Source organism: Solanum verrucosum, unplaced genomic scaffold (genome assembly GCF_900185275.1).
Source record: "Solanum verrucosum unplaced genomic scaffold, falcon-dt-bn FXZP01000238.1, whole genome shotgun sequence".
In the NCBI taxonomy this organism is placed as follows: Eukaryota; Viridiplantae; Streptophyta; class Magnoliopsida; order Solanales; family Solanaceae; genus Solanum; species Solanum verrucosum.
Window position 1 is genome coordinate 3,879,393 of NW_026020630.1, and position 27,502 is coordinate 3,906,894.

At 31.3% G+C, this 27,502-nt stretch overlaps 2 protein-coding genes across 2 annotated transcripts; both read left to right on the plus strand.

The window, feature by feature from the left end:
- The first annotated feature begins 3,564 nt into the window (after positions 1-3,564).
- LOC125811610 ((R,S)-reticuline 7-O-methyltransferase-like) lies at positions 3,565-19,637 on the plus strand. The gene is made up of 3 exons (XM_049491130.1): positions 3,565-3,891; positions 4,267-4,761; positions 19,368-19,637. Exons 1-3 carry the CDS (start codon positions 3,613-3,615, stop codon positions 19,635-19,637), a joined length of 1,044 nt encoding a protein of 347 aa, XP_049347087.1. The 5' UTR covers positions 3,565-3,612.
- A 4,569-nt stretch (positions 19,638-24,206) lies between these two features.
- LOC125811609 ((R,S)-reticuline 7-O-methyltransferase-like) lies at positions 24,207-26,838 on the plus strand. The gene is made up of 3 exons (XM_049491128.1): positions 24,207-24,533; positions 24,925-25,419; positions 26,378-26,838. Exons 1-3 carry the CDS (start codon positions 24,255-24,257, stop codon positions 26,675-26,677), a joined length of 1,074 nt encoding a protein of 357 aa, XP_049347085.1. The 5' UTR covers positions 24,207-24,254; the 3' UTR covers positions 26,678-26,838.
- Positions 26,839-27,502: the final 664 nt, after the last annotated feature.

Genomic DNA, 27,502 nt, shown 5'->3' on the forward strand with positions numbered 1-27,502 from the left:
ATTCCCCTGACTAAGATCATAGAGTTCACGTTGTAGTTGATATAATTTCGCTCCATTTGGTTGATCATACCTATCCTCCAATTCATCCCAAAGTTCTTTTGCATTATCAACATACTGCAGACTGTCCCTGAGATCCTTAGACAGAGAATTCAAAATCCAAGACGTGACCATATCATCACACCTTTCCCATTGAGCAAAACCAGGTGAATCAAGAGGTGGCTTCAACACCTTGCCGTTTATGAATCCAGTTTTATTCTTTACAGACAGTCCTCGAAGAACAGCTCGTCTCCATGAACGATACCCAGATCCATCGAAAAGGACTGGAACAATTGTGGATCCAGCACTTTCAGATGGATGAACATAGAACACACTAGTCAGATCTATAGGAACTTGAGTGGGTAGTTGATTTCCAGTAGAGGTCCCTGCCTGAATACCATTTGATCCCATAATGTTCCCAAAAATGAGTAATTGACAACGCAGGAAAAAGAAAGAGGAAAAAGGAATCGCGGAAGATGAAGAAGAAGGCCTTACGGCACTGATACCATGTCGAAATCAAGTAGAAATCATGAAGAACATTTCTCCATTGATGAACATGAAGCTGAACTTCGAAGCAAAAACAGAGAAAGGAGTTTGTGAAACTTGGAAATCAAAATTGTATTGCTTTAGATGATTACACTGTATATATATACAATAGGAACTGGGAATCTTCTAGAAAACTTGACTAACTAACTTTAACGGAAAGCTAAGCTAACTAGTAAACGGAAAACTAACTAATTGAGGACTAATCTAACTTACACTTGTATAATCACAATTTATCTCAACATTACCATACAAAATAGACGTCTTTGAGTACTATCTTTGTGATTTAATATCATATTATATATGATTGGATACATTAAATTTTGTAAGAATTACTATCGTGTGATTGTTAAGAGATAGCGAAAGTCTTTTGACAACAATCTCTAGAAGAAATGCAAGTTATGGTTGGAGAAAAGGAAATTTGGGTGAACATTATAAACTAATAAGTCAGAGTAATTAATATATAAACCCTGTTCTTTATGCTTATTTTTCAAGTTTATCGTTTATTTTAGGATTTTTGTTATCTCTTTTTGTTAGAGGCCAGTTAAAAACTTATTTGTATTTGTTATTTATATCAAATTATATTAATTTATAATAATTAGATAATTATTAAAGTAAAAATAATGTGTATTGATTAACAATTCTTAAATAATAATTGTGTATGTGAAGACATGAATAATGTACTCGTTGGATTTAAATTCTTTTATTATTTTCTTCTTCTCTATTTCTCTATTTATTTTGTGTATAATTGTATAATATTTAATCCCCAATCTTTCGCATGAATTAATATCATATTTGTGGTTACAATTTTCTACTAGAGGTAGAGATATGAAAATAATTACTATGTCCCATATTAGTTGATGAATCTTCTTTTTAATATGCATATTAAGAAATCATAAATAAGAAGATAATTTTATTAATTCATTTTTTAAAAGAACTTTTTTGAAAAATTTATAAACAAATATGAACACTTTCAAAAAGAATTAATTGCAAGGGTAATATAGGAAAATTTTAATTAATGCTTTCTTGATTTAGTAAGGTGGACACCTACTACTCCCTCCATTCATTTTTACTTATCGTATAATTGTCTTTTCTTAATATGTCAAAAGTGACAAGTAAAAATGAAGATATATTTTAGAAAAGTAACAAGTAAAAGTGAACAGAATGAATATGAAACAAGTACTTTTGATAAAATGATCAACTAATATGGAGTGGAGTATGTAATTTTTTAGGTGGGAGGTCTATTTGATTTATTTAGTTCATCTACCTACTTAATTATTGACCACACATTGCTGAGTTATTTTTCCCAAGACAACACACTAATCCAACTCTGTTACTCTCAAGTAGGATATATTTATTTTTAATGATTCATTTTTTAATTAACATATCAAGCTCTCACCAATAAGCACACTCTCTATAAATGCTAGGAGTAGAATTAGAGAAACAAAATTGCTTAGATTTTTATAGTATTTTCAAAAGAAAAAGTAAAATGAAATATCTATTTTTAATATATACACATGACGAGCAGATTACAAGATTGGAGGGAGGAATGATTTTCCAAATGATCGATTAACTTATAGTTATTATCTGAGAAAATAAATTATGAGTACTAATTATGTTATACGTACCTTGATGTTAAATCCAATAAATAGTCTATAATTAGGGCTTCTTTTATTTCCCTCCCTAAATAGTTGGGACAACCAAAGCTAGGAGGGCTAAGTACAAAAATATCCATTTCTGGGATCATTATTTAACTTGTATATCTATTTTAATTTGTAAATAATTTCAAACGTCACGTACCGATTAAAGTTTGTCTGGATTAAGTGTGATCAAGAAAGTCAAATATCGGATATTTTTTCTTGAAGTTTGATATGACTTTTCAAGACTAACTTCAAACATGTTTTAGTGAAGTTAATTTTACATGCCTTATCAAGATTAACTCAAACATTTTTTTATTGAAGTGTCTATAAAAATTAGTTAAAATTTCAAGACTTAAGTCATTTGTAGTCCCTTAAAGTTATCTGCATATTTCACTTAGACACTTCAACTTAAAATGTAAACCCACTAAACTTATCAAAAATAATACCAAATGATTCAATAAAATTAACTTAGGTCTTCTAGATTTCTCTTTGCTATAGATCGCAAGATGATTAACCATTGGCAAACTCTTTTTCTTCATCACTCTTGTATCAGTCTCTTTGAATATTTTTCTATATTACTCCCTCTGTCTCTAATTACTTGTCCAATTTTGAAGTGACACACCTATTAAGAAAACAATAATTGATATAGTGAGTTTACTATTTTACCCCTATTAATTATGAAGTGGATGAATTAAAAACTTAAGATTTTCAAAAAGTTTTACATTTTTCAAAGTAATAAATTGAGGGTATAATAGAGAAAAAAAGTTTGTCCTTTAATTTCTTGATTTGTCAAAATAGACAAGTAATTAGGGACAACTATAAAAGGAAAAGTGGACAAATAATTAGGGACAGAGGGAGTGTGTATTATAAGGAATGATAATTATTTTTTGTTAAATTTAAGTTGGGTCTTTTCGATTTTTCTTTGCAATTGATTTCGAGATGAGTAACCATTGATAAACTCTCTTTCTTCATCATTCTTATATCAATCTCTAAATATCTTTCTCTATCACGTAATAGGTACTAGTCCTAGTTAATGTGTCTAAGTGAATTATGCGGACAACTTTACGAGGCCGCATATGACTTAAGCCAATTTTTAATCATATATATCTCTAATTTTTATGTAAGCCTACACTTACATACATGCATGAAGTCAGGGGCGGAGCCACCTTTGCCCAAGAGGTGTTAAGCAACCTCCTTCGCTGGATAATTACATTCTATTTCCTTCATACCAAACACACTCAAAGTGTAAACTAAAATTATTGAGATTTTGTCAAACTAGTAATTAAAGAGTTGGGTCCACCATGATTATTTGTGAGCCCTATTGCTTAGTCATACATGTTATAAATAACAACTTTCATCCTCCTTGAGATTCATAATACATGAAGAAGAAAAAATGGGGGAAATTGATTCAATAAATGAAGAAGAAATAATAATGCTACAAGCTCAAGCACAAATATCAAAATATATGTTTGCTTTTGTAGATTCAATGGCCATAAAATGTGCAGTGGAACTTCGTATTGCTGATATTATTCATTCTTATAATGGCCAAAAAATCACTTTGTCACAAATAGCCACTAATATTCACTCTTCATCATCTCCACATATGGATTATCTTTTTCGTATTATGAGACTCCTCGTTCGTCGAAAAATCATCACTGCATCTACCTCTCAGGTAAATTTCCTTTATATTTATCTATATAGAAATCTGACTAAATATGACTTTGCATATTGTAAGGCCATTTCTTGAAGCCATGCTTCCATTAAAAATTAATTCATTCATAGGGGCACAAACCCCATTTGATCACAACTTGTGTTGGTCTTTTTTGAGAAAACATTAATTATTCCATAAAAGTTATTTGATTTCAATTTTCTTCAATAAAAAAATAGTGACTTTCCTAGATAACAACTGGTCATACAAATATCTAAAATTTATTTGAGATTATAATTTTACAAATCTTTTTTTCTTTCTTTAACTCCATCATTAGTCAAATAAGTTCATACAAATTGAAATTTATTGTGATAAAAAGTGCTTCTAAATCGATCTCAGGACGGAGACACCCTTTATGGACTAACTCCTCTATCAAGATGGCTATTACATGACTCAGAGCTAAGTGTAGCACCAATGTTCTTGTTCCAAACCAATCCAATTCTCATGGCACCATGGCATTATTTTAGTAATTGCATAAAAGAAGGTGGAATTCCATTTAAGAAAGCACATGGTTGTGAAATATTTGAGATGGCTTCTAAAGATGATGAATTGAACAACAATCTCAACAATGGAATGAATTCAATGACAAAATGCATAATGAGGGAAGTAATTAAAGTGTATAAAGATGGAATTAATTCAATAACATCACTTGTTGATGTAGGTGGAGGGATAGGAGGTGCCATGTTTGAAATTGTCAAGGCATATCCTCATATTAAAGGGATTAATTTTGATTTGCCTCATGTTGTTTTAAGAGCACAAAAGTTTGAAGGTGTTGATCATGTTGAGGGTGACATGTTTGAGGCTATCCCACCTGTTGATGCTGTTTTTCTCAAGGTAAAAATGTTAGTTTTACTTCATCTAACGATGTTTGATTGAGTACAAAAAATTTAAAAAGAATTAATGACTATTGAAACTTAAAAGGAAGAATGCATATGGATAGATACTTAAACCTATTATCACTTTGTCAATTTATCACTATGTTAATTTGGCTATATATATAGATAGATAGATAGATAAATAGATCGATAGATACTTAAACCTGACTTTTATTGTCACTCTGGCAATACATATAAATAGATACTTAAGCCTAACTTTTACTATCACTCTTTCAGAATTGGCATGTGCAATACATATTGAAAAATATGTTTAATCAAAGATTTTATTACTTCCTCCATTTTATTTCATGTGACGATATTTGATAGAGTAACAAGAAATATAAGAAAGGGAGATTCACTACTAAAAAATTGACAAAAAACGACGGCCAAAAGCGACGGACTGCGTCGCTTTTTTGGTCAAAATCGACGCAGTCACTTCCGTAGCTTTTTAGCTTGACGCTTTTCAAAAAGCGACAGACAACGTCGTTTTTAAAAAAGCGACGGACTGCGTCGCTTTATTTTAATTTTATTTTTTTTTAATTTCTAAAAGGCGACGTAGTCCGTCGCTTTTCTGGAAATTTTATTTTTAAAAACCCAAAAAAGCGACGGACAAAACCACGCTGTCCGTCACTTTTCTGGGTTTTAAAAAAAATTAAAACCCAAAAAAGCGACGGACAAAACCACGATGTCCGTCGCTTTTTCTGCAATATTTTTTACAGTAGCAGCTTGCAGCTTCTGCTCCCCACCTGCAAATGCAATTCAATTCAATTCAATTCTACACTATTCAGCCCTAATCAAACACACATAATTATAAACAATCTAAACAAAACATAAAACAACAAACTTAAAATAACATTCAAAAGTATCTAAATCATAAATTAAAGACTTATAAAGTCTTTTAAAATTCGTTTTAAAATTTCAAAAAGTTCATAAATATCCAGAGATCTAAACTAGGGAGTGAGATCTACGTAATCATCTTCATCACTCTCGTCGTCGATGTCATCGGGAGCCGAAGTAGTAGGTCGACGAGAAAGGTTCATCACTTGTTCTTTGATTTGTTGAACGGTCTCACTCATGCTTTGTTGTTCAGCTACTCTTTTCCGCTCCGACTTTGCTAGTGCTGCTGTAAGTTCAGCTATTTAATCCGACGTAGCAGCAATCTGAACACCGTCAAGTGCCTCAGCTTGACGTGACGATCCAATACCTTCCAAGCTTGACTGAAGGCGTCTAACATGGTTGCGAGAGCCTAGACCATATCATCTACCCTTGTGTGTCCCCCCTACCACTTTTTCTTTCCAAATCTGAGTGGACAGTTCAGGTGTCAATTGAACCGAACTATTTAGATTCTCTGCGACGTACTTATGAAAGTCATTCTGCATATTAAATATAAATATTGACATCAATATATATACATATCATAAATATATTCACTATTGATATATATTGTTCATATTAAATAACTTACAAAAATTCGTTCGGCCCTTTCCTCCACCCACACATCCGAATCCGACTCATTTTCTTTCTTCCTAACATGAGTCTTTTCGAAAACCTCTGGTTCAATGGGAGTGCGTCCCAATTCTTTTTTCTATAAATAAAAATTGAAATTTATAACGATATATATGTATCAACTAATTATTTATTTAAAAGTTTGAATTAGAACTTACCATCTCTCGTTCAATTGTTCCAACCGTCTTTGCACCTCCGGTGTGCAACGAGCCACCTTTAAGACTGCCTCTAGCTATTTTGGCTTGATCTGATATTGCCTTAAACTTGTATGTGTTCCAATACTGACCCAATTCATCAAAAACATGAGGCAACATCCAACCGGGACGTTCACCACTATCCTGAACGCTCTTTAGCCAGCTAGACAGTCTGGCGGATGCCTTCCTCTCAAATGTGGTCCCAATGACCAAATTGTACCTCGACTCCCAAGTACACATAATCTGAAAAAAAATTGAATAACGTTAATTAAATCGATAGTAAAAAAAAGTAAAGTATAATAAACTTAACTAAAAAATATATACTTTAAAGTTATTAAACATCGCCTAGCGTATACTGTTTGGAATCTCGCTCCAAGAGTGATAAGCTTGTGTATAGAGTCTTCTAACACACTCTTTTAAAGCCCGGGCAGCATCCTTTGCAGGATGCCACCTGCAAAACACATAATAAATATGTTAGTTCATGAATAATATATTAAAGTATAAGAAATATATAAAATAAACTAACAAATAGGTAACAAAACAAACTTACGATGATCCATCCGGCTCAATCATGACTCTACCAAGTCTATCCTTCTGGCCAGGAGCTAGAGCAGACATCGTATCATGTGGTGTAGCACTAGGTGCAGCTGTAGACGAGGGTGATACATCAGGATGCACAAAACATTGAGTCAATGGAGGCGTACCGGCCATAGCATCTGACTGCTCGCTACTAGAATCTCCAAGCCTCATAGCAGATAACTGAGGATATGTACCTGTGGGAGATGAAGTACCTGCCGATAAGGGTCGTGCTCGACGAATAGCCTGTAAAGGTAGGTCCTCGTAGCGTTGTGAAGGCAATGCCTGTGAAGTAGATGAAGCACCGACTGGTCGACGATAATTAGGATAATATTGCCGAGGATCCACCGTACCAAACGGAACAGCAAATATATGAGTATCATGGCTAATGCGCTCTGGCGCAGAAAAAATAGATCCTGCAATATCCTCAGGATCTATCGGTCTCCTAGACTTCTTATTCTTAGCCTATTTAGTCTGGCTAACTCCAAGATGCTCGCGATGTCTATCACCGTCACCGCCTGATGACATCTGTATGCAAATTTACATGTATAATATATATAAAAATCATAAATTAAATAAAATTAGTAAAATACACTTACATATGTACTAGCTAGCTTTCATTCTACACTATTCCTCCTCGCTTGTTTCAATTCCATCATTCTCCCATTCTTCCTCCTCAGTTGTTTCATTTTCATTATCGTCCCATTCTTCGTCATCAAATGATTCATTTTCCTCATTCTCGGATATTTCTTCGTCAACATTCAATATCTCATCATCAGATACTTCTTCTAATATGTGTTGAGGATGTTGTAGTGTGGTTTCCAATTAGCATCAACTTGTTGTTGAACAATTGCAACATCATTTTGATACGCCACATTTAAGACATTGTCAATTTCAATTCTTCCCACAGGCTTACTTTTTATAACAACCCACCAATCAGCTTTGTCTCTACGCAATGGATATGAAGCGTAATACACTTGTTTAGCATGTTGTGCAATAATAAAAGGATCATAACTTCTGTATTTCCTGGTGTGCTTAACTTCAATTATATTATGTTGATGGTCCACCTTTGTGCCTTTATGTGATGGGTCAAACCACTCACACCGAAACAATACAATCTTTTTATTAGGCCAACATGAATACCTCACTTCAATAATCTCTTGAATAACACCATAATATTCAATAGTTTGACCAGTACCATCAACATCACCTTGTATATATACACCGCTATTATTTTTTTTCTTGTTCCTAGATACTTCTTCAGTTTGAAACTTAAAACCATTGACACAATACTTATTCATTGCCAGTACTTGAGATTCAGGTCCAAGGGCTACTTCTTTTACTAATTGCAAATGTTGGACACTTGAGTATTCATTGTAAACCTACGCGATTGTTATTTCAAGTAATATAATTTATTATAACATGAATATATTATTAAATACTTAGTGATTGCACACTTACATAGTTCCTCAGCCATTTGGAAAATTCTATATTGATGGCTTCATTACCCCATGTGTTTACGAACAAGCTGATCATTTTACATTCAAGTATTTCGTTAGTTAATGATCACTTATTAGTATGTAATTTAATAACATATTTTTAACACTTACTTGACATATGATTGAATCTCTGGACAATTAAGCAAAATATGTGTCACAGCTGATTGCATTTCCATATCAGTGAAGCCTCGCTTTCTACGCTTTTTAGATCCTCGACCATTTTGATTAAAAATTGATATCGGTGGAAATAAAGGATCAATATCGCCTTTATCATTGCGATTGGGCCTGTTTCTCCTACATCACACATCATGGTGAAAGTAATAAGAACAAAAATCACTTGTTTCTCTCCCAATATGACCTTGAATAAATGATCCTTCCCCTTTGCTTAATCGTTTGCTTCGAACTACCAATTTTTCTGCATGCATATATGTATATATATGTTAATATATAAAAGACTTGGCGAATATATATAACTTAGTGAATATTTCAAATGGAAACCTCTCAAATGGATACATCCATCTTGTTTGAACCGGACCTCCGAGGCGGGCCTCTTGTACAAGGTGAATTGGAAGATGCTCCATCACATCAAAAAAATCACATGGAAACATCTTCTCCAACTTAGTAGTAGTGACAAGAATATTTTCCTCCATCCTATCTAAACTACTCTCCAACAACTTTCCAGAACACAAATCTTTAAAAAAAAGACTTATCTCTGTGATTGGTTTCCATATCCTTTCGGGTAGATGGCTAAAAGTGATAGGAATTAAAGTTTGGCTTAACTATTTTACCATTCTGTAATTCCTGCAGCCATAACTCTTTTCTCCTACAATATTCTTTTATGTCCATTCTAGCTTTTGGATTGTCTTTTGTCTTACCCTTAACATCCATCACTGTGTTAAACAAATTGTCAAAGTAATTTTTTTCAATGTGCATCACATCTAGATTATGTCGTAGCAGATTGTCCTTCCAATACGGCAACTCCCAAAATATGCTTTGTTTGATCCAATTATGTTCAACACCATATCCAGGAAGTCTAGAAGGTGAAGCTTCTGTAACTTTAGGTAATTGAGAAATTCTCTCCCAAATTTGATGCCCTGTGAGTAATGGAGGTGGGGGGTCACTTTCAACCTTATTTTTCCTAAATGCATTTTTCATCTTTCTAAACTCATGGTCCATTGGCAAGAACTGGCGATGACAATCAAACCATGTATTTTTTCTGCCATGTTTTAAAGTGAATGCCTTACTATTTTCCATGCAATACGGACATGCTAGCTTTCCAGCTGTCATCTAGCCAGACAACATCCCGTATGCAGGAAAATCATTAATAGTCCACATTAAAGAAGCACGCATGATAAAATTCTGCTTAGTTGATATATCATAAGTCAAAACGCCTTCAAACCACAATTGTTTGAGCTCATCTATCAATGGTTGTAGATAGACATCAATCAAACTTTTTGGATTCCGGGGATTTGGAATAACACAACTTAGAAAGATGTAGCGACTGGTCATGCACATTTCAGGAGGAAGATTATACGGAGTAAGAAATACCAGCCAACATGAATAAGGCGAAGCATTATTAGAGAATGGTGTGAAGCCATCTGAACACAACCCCAATCTAACATTTCTTAGTTCACTAGCAAAATCAGGATATACATTATCAAAATGCTTCCATGCTTCACCATCAGATGGATAAGATAAGACACCCGGCGGCCTTCTATATTCACGATGCCATCTCATATGTGGGGCAAACCTCATCGATGCATACAACCTCTTTAACCTAGGAATGAGAGGTAGATAATGCATCGCCTGAACTGGGACCATCTTTCCAGTTGGAGTCCTCTTATAACGAGTATGTCCACAAAACTTACAATTTTCTAATTCACTATCAATCTTGTAAAACAGCATGCATCCATTAACACAACAATGAATTCTATCATACGTCAATCCTAACTTGGACACCAAACGTTTTGCCTGATAGAAGTTCTTTGGTATGTTAAACTTCGGATTAACTAGTTCACCCAAAAGATCAACCATTGAGTCCATAGCAGCATTAGGAACATTCCAATCTGATTTAATATTCATTAATCTAACTGCAACTGACAAGGCAGAATGCGGACTCCCTTCACATAGTGGACGACTAGACTCTTCTAATTGATCATAAAAGCGTCTTGTTTCTTCATTAGGAGCTTCATCAAAATATTATTCCGGTTTCATCCCACCTTGAACCCCGAAAGCATCATTGATCATTTCATGAACCCTATCATGTTCAACCCTATCATGTTCAACTCTAACTTGTTCAACCCTAATTTGGTCATGTGGTGCAACCATATTATATACATCAACAAGCATTGAATTATAAAAGATACCATCCAATCCATCACTTTCTCCATGATCAATCCATACAAAATATCTAGGCTTAAATCCATTACTTTACAAATGAACCATAACTCTATCTGGTTTAAAAAAATTTAAGCACTTACATGCACTACAAGGACACCTAACCAATTCGTTAATCTTGAAAATGTCAAGTGTCATTGTATGTTCAATAAAATTTCTAACACCGTCAATAAACTCAGGTTTCAAACCAGCACCAGTTTCATAATGCATATTATACATCTACAAACGATGATCCATCTACAAAAATATAGATATTCAATTATATTATAAATAAAATTTAATAATAATTTTACTAGTAGTAGTCCTAAAACTAGTTTAGTATTGACAAAACCACATTAATTAATTTAACTTATTTAAACAACTTTATAACTTGAACTAGTTTAGTTTTGACTTAATTCTAACAACTAAATCCATCAACAAAACCACATTATTTAATTTAACTTATTTAAACAACTTAACAACTTTAACTAGTTTAGTTTTGACTTAATTCTAACAACTAAATCCATCAACAAAACCACATTATTTAATTTAACTTATTTAAACAACTTAACAACTTTAACTAGTTTAGTTTTGACTTAATACAACACTAAATCCACCAACTAAACCACATTAATTAATTTATCTTATTTAAACAACTTAACAACTTTATAACTAGAACTAGTTTAGTTTTGACTTAATACAACACTAGATCCACCAACTAAACCACATTAATTAATTTAACTTATTTAAACAACTTAACAACTTTATAACTAGAACTAGTTTAGTTTTGACTTAATTCCAATAACTAAATCCATCAACAAAACCACATTATTTAATTTAACTTATTTAAACAACTTAACAACTTTAACTAGTTTAGTTTTGACTTAATTCCAACAACTAAATCCATCAACAAAACCACATTTTTTAATTTAACTTATTTAAATTTAAAGCTAAGTGTCAACACTAGATGGACACAAATCAATCTTGCAAGAAAATCAATTTTGTCATCAATAGGATCAACTAGTGTTGGTACTCATTTCAAGTTCAAGTTCTAAGTTTAACTTCAAATTCTAAGTTCAAGTTCAAGTTCAAGTTCATGTTCATGTTCAAATTCTAAGTTCAAATTCAATAATAATTCAAACTAGTCCTAAATTCAAAATTCAAACTAGTCTTAAAATCACAAATTCAAACTAGTCCTAAAATCCCAAAATCTAACTAGTGCTAAAATCCTAAATTCAAACAACTCCTTAAATACCCTAATTCAATCTAATCTTACAATTCCATAATCAAACTAATTAACTCAAGAAATACCGAATTTCAAACAAATCCTAAGATACCCTAATTCAAACAAACCCCAACATTAAAATTTTCATTTCACAATCAACAAACACAAACTAACAATCAAATAATCCCTAATTCAAACTAACCATCAAAAACCCCTAGATCATTCACTTACTAACTAACATTCAATCAAACTAACAATCAATAAAAAAACTAATTCAATACTCAAATTGAAAGAAATTAAAAATAATATTATGAAACCCGAACCTTCAATTAAAGGAGAAGAGACGGGAGGGAGCAAGGAGAGAAGAGATGAGAAGAGGAGGGAGGGAGCAAGGAGAGAAGAGACGGGAGGGAGCAAGGACAGAAGAGATGAGAAGAGGAGGGCGGCGGGAGGAGGGCGACGGGAGCAAGGAGAGGAGATGAGTTTTCAAAATTAGAGGGTTTGGTCTTTTTTTAGGTCAAAAATAGGAAGGTTACATAGATTTAATTTGAGCCATTGGATTAGTTAAGATGAGCGGCTAGGATTTGATCTAGGATTCACTTAAAGGATGGACGGTTAAGATTTAAACTAATGTTGCAAGATTTGGACAAAAAGGGTTATAATTGCAATGAATGAATGGCTAAAATTGCAACTAAAATTGATATAAGAGGCTATAATTGAAAAACGAAATTAGATTGAGGTGGCTAGAATTGCAATGAATTGAATAAGGAAAAAAACTAAAATTGAAAGGAATTAGATTAGAATGGGCTAAAAATTAAATGATTTCGAGAAAAATTAAAGAAATGCTATCCAATTAAAATACTACAAATATTATAACATTTTATATAATAAAAATCACTTAAATTTTAAAACATTTGAATAAAATAATTATTCCGAGTTTTACTTATAATTTTAAAAATATTTTAATAATATTTACGATAATTTTATAAAGCATGCAAACTAAAATATATAATTTTTAGACAAAATCGATTAAAAATTTAAACTCGGAATATTTTTTAAAAAACACGTATTTAACCAAATAGCACTTCCGAAAGGGTTATAGGTCTGTCAAAATTGGGTGTCAACATACCGACATCGTGAAATCGATATTATCTAAATAAAATAATTATTTAAATATACCGACCTCTTTAGGTCAGTATTTATTAATTTATTTTAATATAAACTCACCTTTTGAGGTTGATTTTATTAATTAAAATTACATATACATACATACATACATACATACATACATACATATATATATATATATATATATATATAGGCCAAACACATATACAGCCCCTCAAACTTGCCCTCATTTTTCATTTTGGCACTCCAACTTAGCCTTGTTCCATTTTAACCCTTAAACTCCATTTTTTCTGTACCATTTAAACACTTATACTATTTTTTATGATTTGTTTTTATTTATGTTCTTCAATTACAATTTCTTATTTTAAAAAAATAGTCGTGTGCCTGTTAATTAAAAAAATTAAACTTTTGCGAACAAACATAAAAAATTTCAAACAATTATATTATTTTTTGATATTTCTCTATAATTTTGCATGAAAATAAATTGACGAAAGTTCATTGATTTTCTTTCTTAAACATTCAATCAAATTAAATAACACTACTTATTTATTTTTTCTTATCATCTAGGCTATCTAAATTTAACGCAAATACTCACTTTTAATTTTTAATATAAATCAATACGAATAAAAAAACCCATCTTCAAAAAGACTCGACTGACTTAGTTAATAACACTACGAAAAAAAGACTTTTGTTCATTGCTAATAACACTACTAAACAATGTTAAAACTCGACTGACTTTGTTAGGTTATCAGTGATTTTAAAGAAAGAAAACCAACACAATTTCGTCGGTTATTTTTCACACAAAAATACATAACACTCTTAAAAAGAAATTATTATTTTTTAATTGATCATCGGTATTTCTTTAATTGATAATGTATTTCATATCTGAACCACTAGTATATAAGACTTGATTTGTTAAACTACTAGAGGAATATATATATATATATATATATATATATATATATATATATATTTAATCAACGTATTTCATACTTCGATGAAGTATCCTTTACATGTCATCATAATTAGGAGGTGATCACTACACTTGACATCCATTCAAGATCGAACGTATATAATAATACTATCTCGCATTTCATACTGGAATGGATTATATGTTAGCTCTTCACCTCTACTACATCATGACATGAGATATTAAGTTTATGATTAGACGACGGACTGATATGATTTGTACATTACTCTATAAATATAAGTATAATTATCTCCTAATTCATATCAACGCAGTTTCATACTATAAATATGGATTATAGATATTTTTTTATTAATTTCACGAATTCTAACATTTTATTTGTAAAAGTATCCAAAATTGTTACACTTTTTCAACAATTAATCGTAGGTGTAAAATGAAATTTTAATATTATGCACAATAGCAAAATTATGATTAATAAGAAAATTTTAAACATACCGACCTTCAGATGTCGCTTTTATTAAAATTAATTAGATATAATAAAAAATACCGACCTCATGAGGTCGGTATCACATTAAATTTTAAGATAAATAAAAAGTAATCATGTTAATTAAATAATATTGACATCGGGAGGTCGGTATTTTATATTAAATTATTTTTTAACTTATATAAAACCGTCATTCGGAGGACGATTTATTTAAGGTTAATTGAAAATATTAATTTATTACATACTATTTAATTTTACCGACATCTGGAAGTCAGTAGTATAATTTTTTTGTTTTTTATTTTACACAAAACTATTCTCCGGAAGACGATTTAAATAAAATTATGTCACGCCCCGAGCCTACACCCTGGGCGGGACCGGCACCCGGAGACCATTTCTGGCCCCAAGCGAACCCTTGGCCTGGCTTTCTTAACTCAGCGGAAACCTCAACAGAATAACTCGATGCAATGCAATATTACAAAACAACTTAACTTATAAAATATGGCCATAAAGGCAACTCGAATCTCAAAATTGAATATTTACATATATATATATATATAGTTAAGAGACTCAAAACTAACTGACTGACTGTCTGTCTATGAAGCCTCTAAAATACTGAGATGGATGTTGGGACAGACCCCGCAACATCCTAATAAAACAAAAACTAAGAACACAAAATAATTGAGTCCTCCGGAATGCAAGGAGGCTCACCACTGACTCTGGAGTGCTCAGCTGGATCAACGACGTGCAGGATGCTGATCCGGGGTACCTGAATCTGCATCATCAAACGATGCAGGCCAACTGGCATCAGTACATGGAATGTACGAGTATGCAAGCTGGAAAACTAAGCAACACAGGCTAGAAGGAAATCTGGAAGAAACTGAATATCTTACCTAGCTCAACTCAACTCAACCTGACTGACTTCTTTCAATATAAGGCAATTTAAAACAAGTGCGATATAAAGAAAGACTGTTTAAAACATGCTATAAACTCTGTATGTATACAAAGATACAATAAGCCTGAAATGTATATAGAAATACAATGAACTGATGTATATAAAAATACAATAATCTCTGTGTATGAAAATACAATAACTGCTGTGGGAGCTTCTCTAACCGACAACCATCACATAAGAGCTATAGTGATGATACAGCGATCGACCTCACGCTGCCAGAGCATCTTATACCCGGCCAAAGGTATAAGACCTGAACTGCCTAATGGATCCACTAGTCTAATATGAAAAGGATTCATCTAAAAAGTATGATCATTTTCTACCCATGGTGGCTAACATTATTCTATGGGGGCTGTGGGTTCTTTGAACGCTCCCCCAATTCGGTGCTCAATACTACTCCCAAAAATGTACTGGCTCTTATGTTTTGAAAACATATTTATTCCTGCTGATATGAGATAATTACTCAAAAACTAGCCCGAAGGCTTTTTGGAAATCTCAGTTTCCAACCTTGTTTAAATGTAAAGACATTTCTTTAAAACTTCTTTGGGAATACATAGTTCCCTAATAACTTTGAGAAATGAACTCAACTTTAAACTCTTGACTCTTTACTCTTTACTTGACTTGCAACTTGAGCCTTAGAATGAAGTTAAATCGTTCTATAACTTGAAAAGCTTGGAGGACTTACTTGAACTAACTTCTTAACTTCTAAGCTTGACTTCTAATTTCACTTGACTTCTAACTCGACTTGACTTGGAAACTAACTTCACTTGACTTCTAACTTTACTCTCCTTAAATTGGAATTATGAGTTCAAGGGTAATGATTTGTGTTTGGAAGGACCCCATAATGTTTAGGAACATTTTTTGACAGCTAAACTTAAGAGGAATTACGAATTTAAATTCTGAAAACAGGGCAGATTTTGTTCGCAGAGGAAACACAGCCGCAATGCAAACTTGTTTCCTTGAAAGGAGCCTGCATTTTCTCCTTCATGTTGCCAACTCTAACCCTCTTAACTTCAAAGGTTCATTTCCCAAACACTTGGGGTCATAAACCCCTCAACCTACAGTGGATTCCACTCAAAACACAACCAAATCTGTCCCAAATCAGCCAGAACTTCAACAACACAACCAACAACTTCAACAACCAAAATAGATCTTTTCTTGGAATTAAAAACGAGTTGGTGTGTGGGGGTATGAACCAACCAACACTAAGGATCATAAAATCCCTCAATATACAATAGGTTTCAGCTCAAGAACACAACCAAATCATGTCCCACAACCAACAATAACTTCCACAACACAACTAACAACATCAACAACAACTAACAACTTCAACAACTTCAACAACAAATCCAATCTTTTCTCAAATCATAAAATGAGCTTGGTGTGTGGGGGAAAGGATCAACCCACACCAAAGAACTCACATACCTTGATAGGGATCACCCCCGACGAAAAATCCACGATGATCTCCTTGATTGCTCTTCTCTTTCTCCTCTTCCTTCTCTTCTTTCTCTCTTCTCTCCCAAGCCCTAGCTCTTTACTCTTTAAAAAAAATGAGACAAACTGATCTAAAATCAGTTTAACACTTTAATATAACCAAAACAATTGATTTGTGAAAAGACCAAACTGCCCTTAAATTTCCGGAACGGACTCCCTGCCAACTGCCCAAATTTCAAAGGGCATAACTCGCTCATACGAACTCGGAATCGAGTAAAATCGGTGGCGTTGGAAAGATCATTCCAGGGGCTTTCTAAACATAACTGGAACTACTCCTGGATCATCCTGAGCTAGGAGTTATGACTGCTCAAAGTTGGCCAAAAACTCACTGATTTCCACACTTAGCCAAATTTCCAGATTTTTGAACTTAGCCAAATTTTCCAGATTCTGGACAGCCAAATTTCCAGATTTTAATTTTTTTTCCAAAAATGACTATTTCCAAATTTCAAGCTTCTTCAAAGCCACTTCAAATTGTCGGATGTTACAAATTAAATCAAAATATTTCTCAATTTTGTTTTTTATATGGAGAAATGGGGAAAATCGCGTCTGCTAGTGCAGATATTTTTAAAAAAGCGACGGACAACGTCTCTATGTCCGTCGCTTTTTTAAAAAAATGTTTGATCAACATTTTGACCAAAAAGCGACAGAATAAGAGACATTGTCCGTCGCTTTCTTAAAATATTTGACCAGATATTTTGACCAAGAAGCGACGGACATAAAGATGTTGTCCGTCGCTAATTTAAAAAATAATTAAACAATTAAAATTAATAAAAAGCGACGGACGGCGTGACTTTTTTTAAATTAATAAATAATTATTTTTAATAAAAAGCGACGGATTGCGTCGCTATCTATATAAAATAATTAATTAGCAAAAATCCGCGAAAAAAAAGCGACGGACTAAGCGATGCCGTCCGTCGCTTTTAAAAATAAAAATTTAAAAATAATTATTTAAAAAGCGACGGACTAAGAGACGCTGTCCGTCGCTTTTTAAAAACGTTTGACTAGATATTTTGACCAAAAAGCGACGGACTAAGAGATGCCTTCCGTCGCTTTTTTAAAAAACTAATTAATAAAATAAAATAAATTAAAACGACGGACAGCGTGGTTATTGTTTAATTTATAAATAATTATTTTAATAAAAAGCGACGGACTAAGAGATGCAGTCCGTTGCTTTTTGTAAAATAATTTTAAAAATAATTATTTTAATTAAAAAGCGACAGACGGCATCTCTTAGTCCGTCGCTTTTTTGGAGCGACGTTGTCCGTCGCTTTTTCTTCCGTCGTTTTTTAGCAGTTTTTTAGTAGTGATTTTTAAAAATTTGTGATCTAAAATTGATCATTGATATTTATGTGACTATAATTAATCTTATTAAGGGTAAATGAAATATTAAAGTGAAATAGTTTTTGAATACAAAATAAGTATAATTTCTCTCTCTAAGTATCTTCTTTGTTCAACACAATTTCATTTTATTATCTTCTTAATTATTTCACGTATTAGTGTCATTTTCAGAATTTTAGAATCAGTGATAAACTCTTTATACATGTAGGGTTTAATTTTTTGGTGGTGGGACCAAAAATTTAAATTATTGGATGCTCATACCATCTCCAATCCAACACTATTTTTAATATCAAATTCTATTTTGTTGTAAAATTTAGTGTTTTGAGATTTCAACCCAGCACTATTTTAGAAGTTGTTTTTCGGATTCTGCGGTACATCAAATCCGCACCGGGAAGAGGTTGTGCGCGAATAGTGTCACACCAAATTTGGTGTGACACTATTTATCAATACTAAATTACGTTTTTATTATTTTATTATTAGTAGTATTATATAATATTTTTTAAAATGTAAATGAAATAAAAATAATAATATAAATATTAAAAAGACAGAAGAATATAAAGAGAATATTTCCTTTTGGTGTAAAATTTAGTACTGTGAATTGAAGTTGATTTACACTAAAATGATGTTGACATTATTTTGGTGCAAAATTTGATGTTATGGGTTAAAGATGTCTTCGAGCATGTATAACATTTAGTATGGGTCCGCCTCTTTATCATACTAGTTGCATTTAGTCTAAATCTCTAGGTTCAACTTGGTTGTCCCATCGATCAATTAATTTGGCATTTGTCTTAAAATCTTCTATCCGTCTCTAGTTTTTCAGCTCAGTATTTTAATTTTCTTGATTACGTTTTAATGTATACATGTATAGTGGGTACTGCATGACTGGGGAGACAAAGATTGTGTGAAGATCTTGAAGAACTATAGAAAGGCGATTCCTAAAAAAACCGGAAAAGTGATCATAGTTGACGCAGTTTTGAAGTTGGAGGATGAAGGTTTATTTGATGATATCGGATTCATAACGGATTTGGTGATGATAGCACACTCTAGTGGTGGGAAAGAAAGGAGTGATGACGAATGGAATAAATTGTTGAAGGAAGCTGGATTTCCGCGTTATAATATCACTGAAATTTCGGCTTGATCATTTATCATCGAGGCTTATTCACATTAAGCTTATGCATATCTTAATTAGTTGTACGAAATATTTGCTATCTCCAAATAATCATCCTACGTAACAATAATGGAGATATGTAATGTTTACTTAGTGGCCTAGATGTGTAATTTATGTTATATATACATAGCAATTCTAGAATTTCCTTTGTATTCGTAACATGACATTGATGAATTTAATTTTTATACATGCACTAATAGTCTAAATGAATTTTACACCAATATCACTTGAGAAATAGCTATCCGTAATCAATAGAACTAGCTAATAACCTGAAAGATAAGATAAATTACCTTTTACAAAATCAAATATATATACACTTCTAAAAATTATACAATATAATTTTATTTAGGATTTTATAGAAAATTTCTCCTATCTTCCTTTCTCGCTCACCACTCTCCTTCACCCTCCCCAAAAGATTTCTTTCTTCTTCTCCCTCTCTTTTTCTTATATTAATAAAAGAAAACCACTAATGTTGTCCCTGAATTTTTTTTATCTACACATGTTGTTCTTAGTTTTCAATATTTTTGGGTGACTGTTGATTGTTAATTTATTTTCTTATTGAATTAACGCCAATATATCAATTTTTTTCATTCTACATTCTTGTTTTGTTGTTTAATGTTTGAATTTTCTTTTCTTCTTGGACTGGTACAACCAATTGACTCTTTTTTTAGTGAAAATAGGAAAATAAGTTTTATAAATGGCATTTCATATTGCCTTTGTCCTCACCTCCTCCGATATACCTCATTTCTGTTGGAAAATATATATAAAATATATTAGATGGGGAAATTATAATATCAAAATAATAATACAAGAATTAGGATAAATACTACTATAATAATATTCTTAAGTAATATATATGTATATGTATATTTATATAATACTTGGTTTGGGCTTTTATAAAGAATTAGAATATGAAAAGACCATACAAAATATATCTTATGGAACCTCAAAAGACTAAACAAATAAATGTTGAAATATGAAGAGGTACTAAATTGAAGAGTTGGCAACCAAATAACTTACAATAACTACTGCAAATAAAATTGTACCCTCGATTCAACGTAGCTGAAACTATTCAATTACAGAAAACATTTTTAAGGATAGAATGACCATTTAAATTTTACATTATATTTTTGTATAGATGAATTTGATCTAAAATGCAGTATAATTAATTGTTACTCCTTAAATTCTACCTATTTAATTAGAGTTAGGAAGAGATAATTCTTGTAATTGGTTAATAAAAAGCACTTATTACTAATGATAATATTTAATAGAACGTATGTTTACAATTTTGTTCATAATATTGTGTTAGTAGAGTTTTAGTGAAAGGGTAAAATAGTCAATTTAATATAATTAATAGGATATTTGATTTGATGTGGGGGTAAAATGGTAATTCAACTTTGTACTTTGGAGCTTTTCAATAAATAAATAATATAATACATTATTGAATAAATCACTTTTGCAACTTTTTAAATTCTCCACAATTTGGTCATCATAACTAAATAAAATTGACGATTGATGTGTATTCCTTCATTTAATATTAAGAAAATATCATAAACCCAAAAAATAATTATAGAAAAAATTATAGAAATTTTTTATTTATTTAATTATATATTTTATTAATGGTATCATTGTAGTATCTCAACTTTATAGGGTTATTTTGGTATTTCAACGTCTAACTTTTTTTGTTCCCACTTATAGTAATATATATGATATATATATTTATATAATATTTGAGTCGTGCTAGGCACTATCCTAAGAAGTATTTATCAGTGCTGAAATAGTTTCTTAGGACAGTGCCTAGCACGACTCAAGTATTATATAAATATATATATACATATATATTACTTAAGAATATTATTGTAGTAATATTAATCCTAATTCTTGTATTATTATTTTAATATTATAATTTCCCCATCTAATATATTTTATATATATTTTCCAACAATTTCTACCCCACCCCATAACCCTCATCTCCACAACCCACACCCTAATTATCCTCAGCCCCCATTTACTATAATATTTATCTCGATTATATAAATACTTTTAATATAGTATTTTATTTTATTTTTAGCTTTTTCAATCAGTGTTTGATGTCCGCATTAGAGCTCCGATTAAATTTGGATCGAACACTGCAAGGCCCATTGTGGGGTGACACTCCCAACACAATTTTCTTCATACCCATGACTCGAACTTGACCACAAATTAATGGTGGAGTAGTTTCACCATGCATCACAATTCACATTGTTAATATAATATATATTTGATTACATACATACTGAACGAATTTTTTTTGAAAAGAACTCAATTATATAATGTTTTTTCCATACCAAACACATCCAGAGTATAAGCTAAAATTATTGAGGTTTTGTCAAACTCATTATTAAAGATGTGGGTCCGCCCCTGATTATATCTTAGCCCCATTGCTGAGTATACATGTTATGTGTAAGTATGTAACAGCTTTCATTCTCCTTGAGATTCATCATAAACTTAATTAGTGTGTGAGAAGAACAATATATATATGGGGGGAGTAGATTCAAAATTTATTTTTAATCTTATTTATTTTTAATTAACATATCAAACTCTCTCCAGTAAGCACACTCTATAAATGCTAGGAGTAGAATTAGAGAAACAAAATTGTTTAGGTTTTTATAGTATTTTCAAAAGAATATGTAAAATGAAATATCTATTTTTAAGATATACACATGACGAGCAGATTACAAGATTGGAGGGAGGAGTGATTTTCCAAATGATCTATTAATTTATAGTTATTATCTGAGAAAATAAATTATGAGTAATTAAGTTATACGTACCTTGATGTTAAATCCTATAAATAGTCTAAAATTAGGGCTTCTTTTATTTCCCTCCCTAAGTAGTTGTCTACTTCTAGCTGATGTTTACAGTTCCCAAATTTTTGTCGTAAAGTTTCAATGGATTTATTAGATGGGACAACCTAAGCTAGGAGGGCTAAGTACAAAAATATCTATTTTAATTTGGAAATAATTTCAGACGTTACGTACCGATTGAAATTTGTCTGAATTAAGTAGGCGTTTGGTCATGCGATATCATATCACGATATGAAATCATGAGATGGAATCAACATTTGAACATGCGATTTTACGCTGATTTCAATTCCATATCATGAAATGTGATTCCATATTCTCCAAAATCCATTATATGGAAATTCCATATCATGATTTGAGATATTTTTAATACAAAAATTGATCCACAAGTTTATATTTTGTGAAAACAATCCCATATTTATATCTACTAACCATTTATTTCATATGTAAATAAAATTTATAATCACATCATTACTTCTTAAAATTTATTATTCTCACCGACATAAAATTTATTATTCTCACCAACATATAGTCACTTTAACTCACACCAACCGATTGTTGAGTAATAAATTTATTCTCTTCATTTACTCCAACACCTAATTTATTACTTCTACCATTTTGATCGAGAAATGCAAGTTCAACGTGAGGATATTGTCCGTACTATGTGGGAGGATTATAGTAAAGACTAGTACACCACAATTTATGTTCAATTTTTTTATTGAATTAAAGTTTGATGAATTAAAATTAGATGAAACAGTTACTTAAATAGAGAACAAATAGCTTTGTAATAATTTATTATGTGATTTTATAATTTTTTGTTTATTTGGTAAGATTGATAAACAATTGGGGTTATTTTAATAGTTTTACAACTTATGAGATTCTTATGTTTATGAAAATATACAACACAAAAATTTAATATCGCATGTCCAAACAAAACTTTAATTTCATCCCATAATTCCATATTATGCTATCATATCATAATTTCATATTATGATATCATATCATGATACCATATCGCATGGCTAAACGGGCCAGTGTGATCAAGAAAGACAAATATCGGATATTTTTTCTTGAAGTTTGATATGACTTATCAAGACTAACTTCAAACATGTTTTATTGAAGTTAATTTTACATGACTTGTCAAGATTAACTTCAAACAATTTTTTATGAAGTGTATATAAAAATTAGTTAAAGTTTTAAGACTTCAGTCATTTGCGATCCCTTAAAGTTGTCTGCATATTTCACTTTGACACATCAACTTAAAATATAAACCCACTAAACTTATCAAAAATAATATCAGATGATTCGATAAAATTAATTTAGATCTTCTCGATTTCTCTTTGCTATCGATTGCAAGACGATTAACCATTGGCAAACTCTTTTCTTCGTCACTCTTGTACCAGTCTCTTTAAATATTTTTCTCTATTACGTGTTATATAAGGAATGAAAATTATTTTTTGTAATTTTTATGTATGCCTACACTGACATACATGCATGAAGTGATCAGAGGCGGAACCACCTTTGCCCAAGGGTTGTTAAGTGACTCCTTTCACCGGATAATTACATTTTATTTCCTTCATACCAAACACACCAAAAGTGTAAACTAAAATTATTGAGATTTTGTCATACTCATAATTAAAGAGTTGGATCGACCCATGATTATTTGTGAGCCCCATTGCTTAGTCATACATGTTATATATAACAACTTTCATCCTCCTTGATATTCATAATACATGAAGAAGAAAAAATGGGGGAAATTGATTCAATAAATGAAGAAGAAATAATAATGCTACAAGCTCAAGCACAAATATCAAAATATATGTTTGCTTTTGTAGATTCAATGGCCATAAAATGTGCAGTGGAACTTCGTATTGCTGATATTATTCATTCTTATAATGGCCAAAAAATCACTTTGTCACAAATAGCCACTAATATTCACTCTCCATCATCTCCACATATGGATTATCTTTTTCGTATCATGAGACTCCTCGTTCGTCGAAAAATCTTCACTGCATCTACCTCTCAGGTAAATTTCCTTTATTTTTATCTATATAGAAATCTGACTAAATATGACTTTGCATATTTGTACGGCCATTTCTTGAAGCCATGCTTCCATTAAAAATTAATTCATTCATTCATAGGGGCTCCAACCCCATTCGATCACAACTTGTGTTGGTCTTTTTTTAGAAAACATTAATTATTCCATAAAAGTTATTTTATTTCAATTTTCTTCAATAAAAAAAAAGTGACTTTCTAAGATAACAACTGGTCATACAAATATCTAAAATTTATTTGAGATTACAATCTTACAAAGTCTTTCTTTTTCTTTCTTAAACTCTATCAGCAACGTCAAATTATAAATTCATATAAATTGAATTTTATCGTGTAATAAATAAGTGCTTCTGAATCGATCTCAGGACAGAGACACCCTTTATGGACTAACCCCTATATCAAGATGGCTATTACATGACTCAGAGCTAAGTGTAGCACCAATGTTCTTGTTCCAAACCAATCCAATTATCATGGCACCATGGCACTATTTTAGTAATTGCATAAAAGAAGGTGGAATTCCATTTAAGAAAGCACATGGTTGTGAAATATTTGAGATGGCTTCTAAAGATGATGATTTGAACAACAATCTCAACAATGGAATGAATTCAATGACAAAATGCATAATGAGGGAAGTAATTAAAGTGTATAAAGATGGATTTAATTCAATAACAACACTTGTTGATGTAGGTGGAGGGATAGGAGGTGCCATGTTTGAAATTGTCAAGGCATATCCTCATATTAAAGGGATTAATTTTGATTTGCCTCATGTTGTTTTAACAGCACAAAAGTTTGAAGGTGTTGATCATGTTGAGGGTGACATGTTTGAGGCTATCCCACATGCTGATGCTGTTTTCCTCAAGGTAAAAATGTTATTATTTCAAATTTTATTACTTTCTGAGTTTTACTTCATCCGACTATGTTTGATTGAATACAAATTTTTTAAAAAGAATTAATGACTATTGAAACTTAAAAGGCAAAATATATAGGGAAAATGGTCTGAAAAATACTTTAACTTTGGCCGAAATTGTTGTTACGATATCAAACTTTATGGAGGACCTTTTACCCTCCTGCACTATTTAATAGTGTATTTTAAAGGTATATATGTGCCCACGTGGACACGTTACCATTTATAATTATGCAATATTTATGATGTCCACGTGGGCACATATATACCTTTAAAATACACTATTAAATAGTGCAGGGGGTAAAAGGTCCTTTCCAAAGTTTGGTATTGTTACAGCAATTTCGATCAAAGTTCGGATATAATTCAGACCTTTTTCCCAAATATATATGGATAGATACTTAAACCTGACCTTTATTATCACTTTGTTAGTTTGACAATACATATAAATGGTGTGTGAATAGTGTCTCACCAAATTTGGTATGACACTATTTATCAACACTAAATTACTTTTTTTATTATTTTATTATTATTAGTATTACATAATATTTTTAAAAATGTAAATGAAATAAAAATAATAATATAATATTAAAAAAGAGAAAAATATAAAGAGAATATTTCTTTTTGGTATAAAATTTAGTATTGTGAATTGGAATTGATTTACACTAAAATGGTGTTCACATTATTTTGGTGCAAAATTTGATGTTATGGGTTAAAGATGTCTTCAAGCATGGTCAACATTTAGTATGGGTCCGCCCCTTTATCAGACTAGTTGCATCTAGTCTAAATCTCTAGGTTCAACTTGGATGTCCCATTGATCAATTAATTTTATATTTGTCTTAAAATCTTCTATCCGTCTCTAGTTTTTCAGTTGTATTTTAATTTTCTTGATTATGTTTTAATGTATACATGTATAGTGGGTACTGCATGATTGGGGAGACGAAGATTGTGTGAAGATCTTGAAGAACTGTAGAAAGGCGATACCTAAAAAAACCGGAAAATTAATCATAGTTGACGCAGTTTTGAAGTTGGAGGGTGAAGGTTTATTTGATGATATCGGATTCATAACGGATTTGGTGATGATAGCAAACTCTAGTGGTGGGAAAGAAAGGAATGAAGAGGAATGGAACAAATTGTTGAAGGAAGCTGGATTTCCACGTTACAATATCATTGAAATTTCGGCTTGGCCATCTATTATCGAGGCTTATCCACTGTAAGCTCATGCGTATCTTAATTAGTTTTATGAAATATTTGTTATCTCCAAATAATCATCCTATGTAACAATAATGGAGATATGTAATGTTTATTTAGTGACCTAGATGTGTAATTTATGTTTTATATATATATATATATATATATCTTTTTTGTATTCGTAACATGACAATGATGAGTTTAATTTTTTTACATGCACTATAATAGTCTAAATGAATTTTAGACCAATGTCACTTAAGAAATAACTATTCGTAATCAATAGAACTAGCTAATAACCTGAAAGATATTTTTAAAAAATTATATAACATAATTTTACTTAGAGTATTATAGTAAATTTCTCCTATATCTTCCTCTCTTGCTCGCCACTCCCCCCGTCCTCTTTATCTTCCTCTTTATAATACACTACGTGAATCTTCTCTTTTTCTTAGATTAATAAGAAATCCCATTAATGTTTTACCTGAATGATTATTCTTATCTATACCTGTGGTTCTTAGTCTTTAATTAATACTTTCTAGGTGGCTATCAATTGTTAATTTATTTTCTTATTAGATTAATGCCAATATATCAAATTTTTTGGTTTGCGTTATTGATTTGTTGTTCTCTTTCTTCTTAGATTGATACAACCAATTGTATTGTATATGTGTATCACGAAAAAAATATGTGTATTAAAAAAATTGATACACTTATCATCAAATCGTATCTTCGTCGATTGATATATTTGATACAATAATTTTATCTATGCATAGAAAAAATGTATATGTGTATCAGAAAAAAAAAACTGATATAACTATATCAGAAAAAATTGTATGTGTATAAAAAAAACGGATCGA

What these genes read in the sequence shown, in the direction of transcription:
- LOC125811610 (XM_049491130.1), top strand. Translation starts at nt 3,613, where the DNA reads ATGGGGGAAATTGATTCAATAAATGAAGAAGAAATAATAATGCTACAA. An exon ending in TCACTGCATCTACCTCTCAG is followed by an intron (nt 3,892 to 4,266) that starts GTAAATTTCCTT and finishes AATCGATCTCAG; the next exon opens with GACGGAGACACCCTTTATGG. An exon ending in TTGATGCTGTTTTTCTCAAG is followed by an intron (nt 4,762 to 19,367) that starts GTAAAAATGTTA and finishes ATACATGTATAG; the next exon opens with TGGGTACTGCATGACTGGGG.
- LOC125811609 (XM_049491128.1), top strand. Translation starts at nt 24,255, where the DNA reads ATGGGGGAAATTGATTCAATAAATGAAGAAGAAATAATAATGCTACAA. An exon ending in TCACTGCATCTACCTCTCAG is followed by an intron (nt 24,534 to 24,924) that starts GTAAATTTCCTT and finishes AATCGATCTCAG; the next exon opens with GACAGAGACACCCTTTATGG. An exon ending in CTGATGCTGTTTTCCTCAAG is followed by an intron (nt 25,420 to 26,377) that starts GTAAAAATGTTA and finishes ATACATGTATAG; the next exon opens with TGGGTACTGCATGATTGGGG.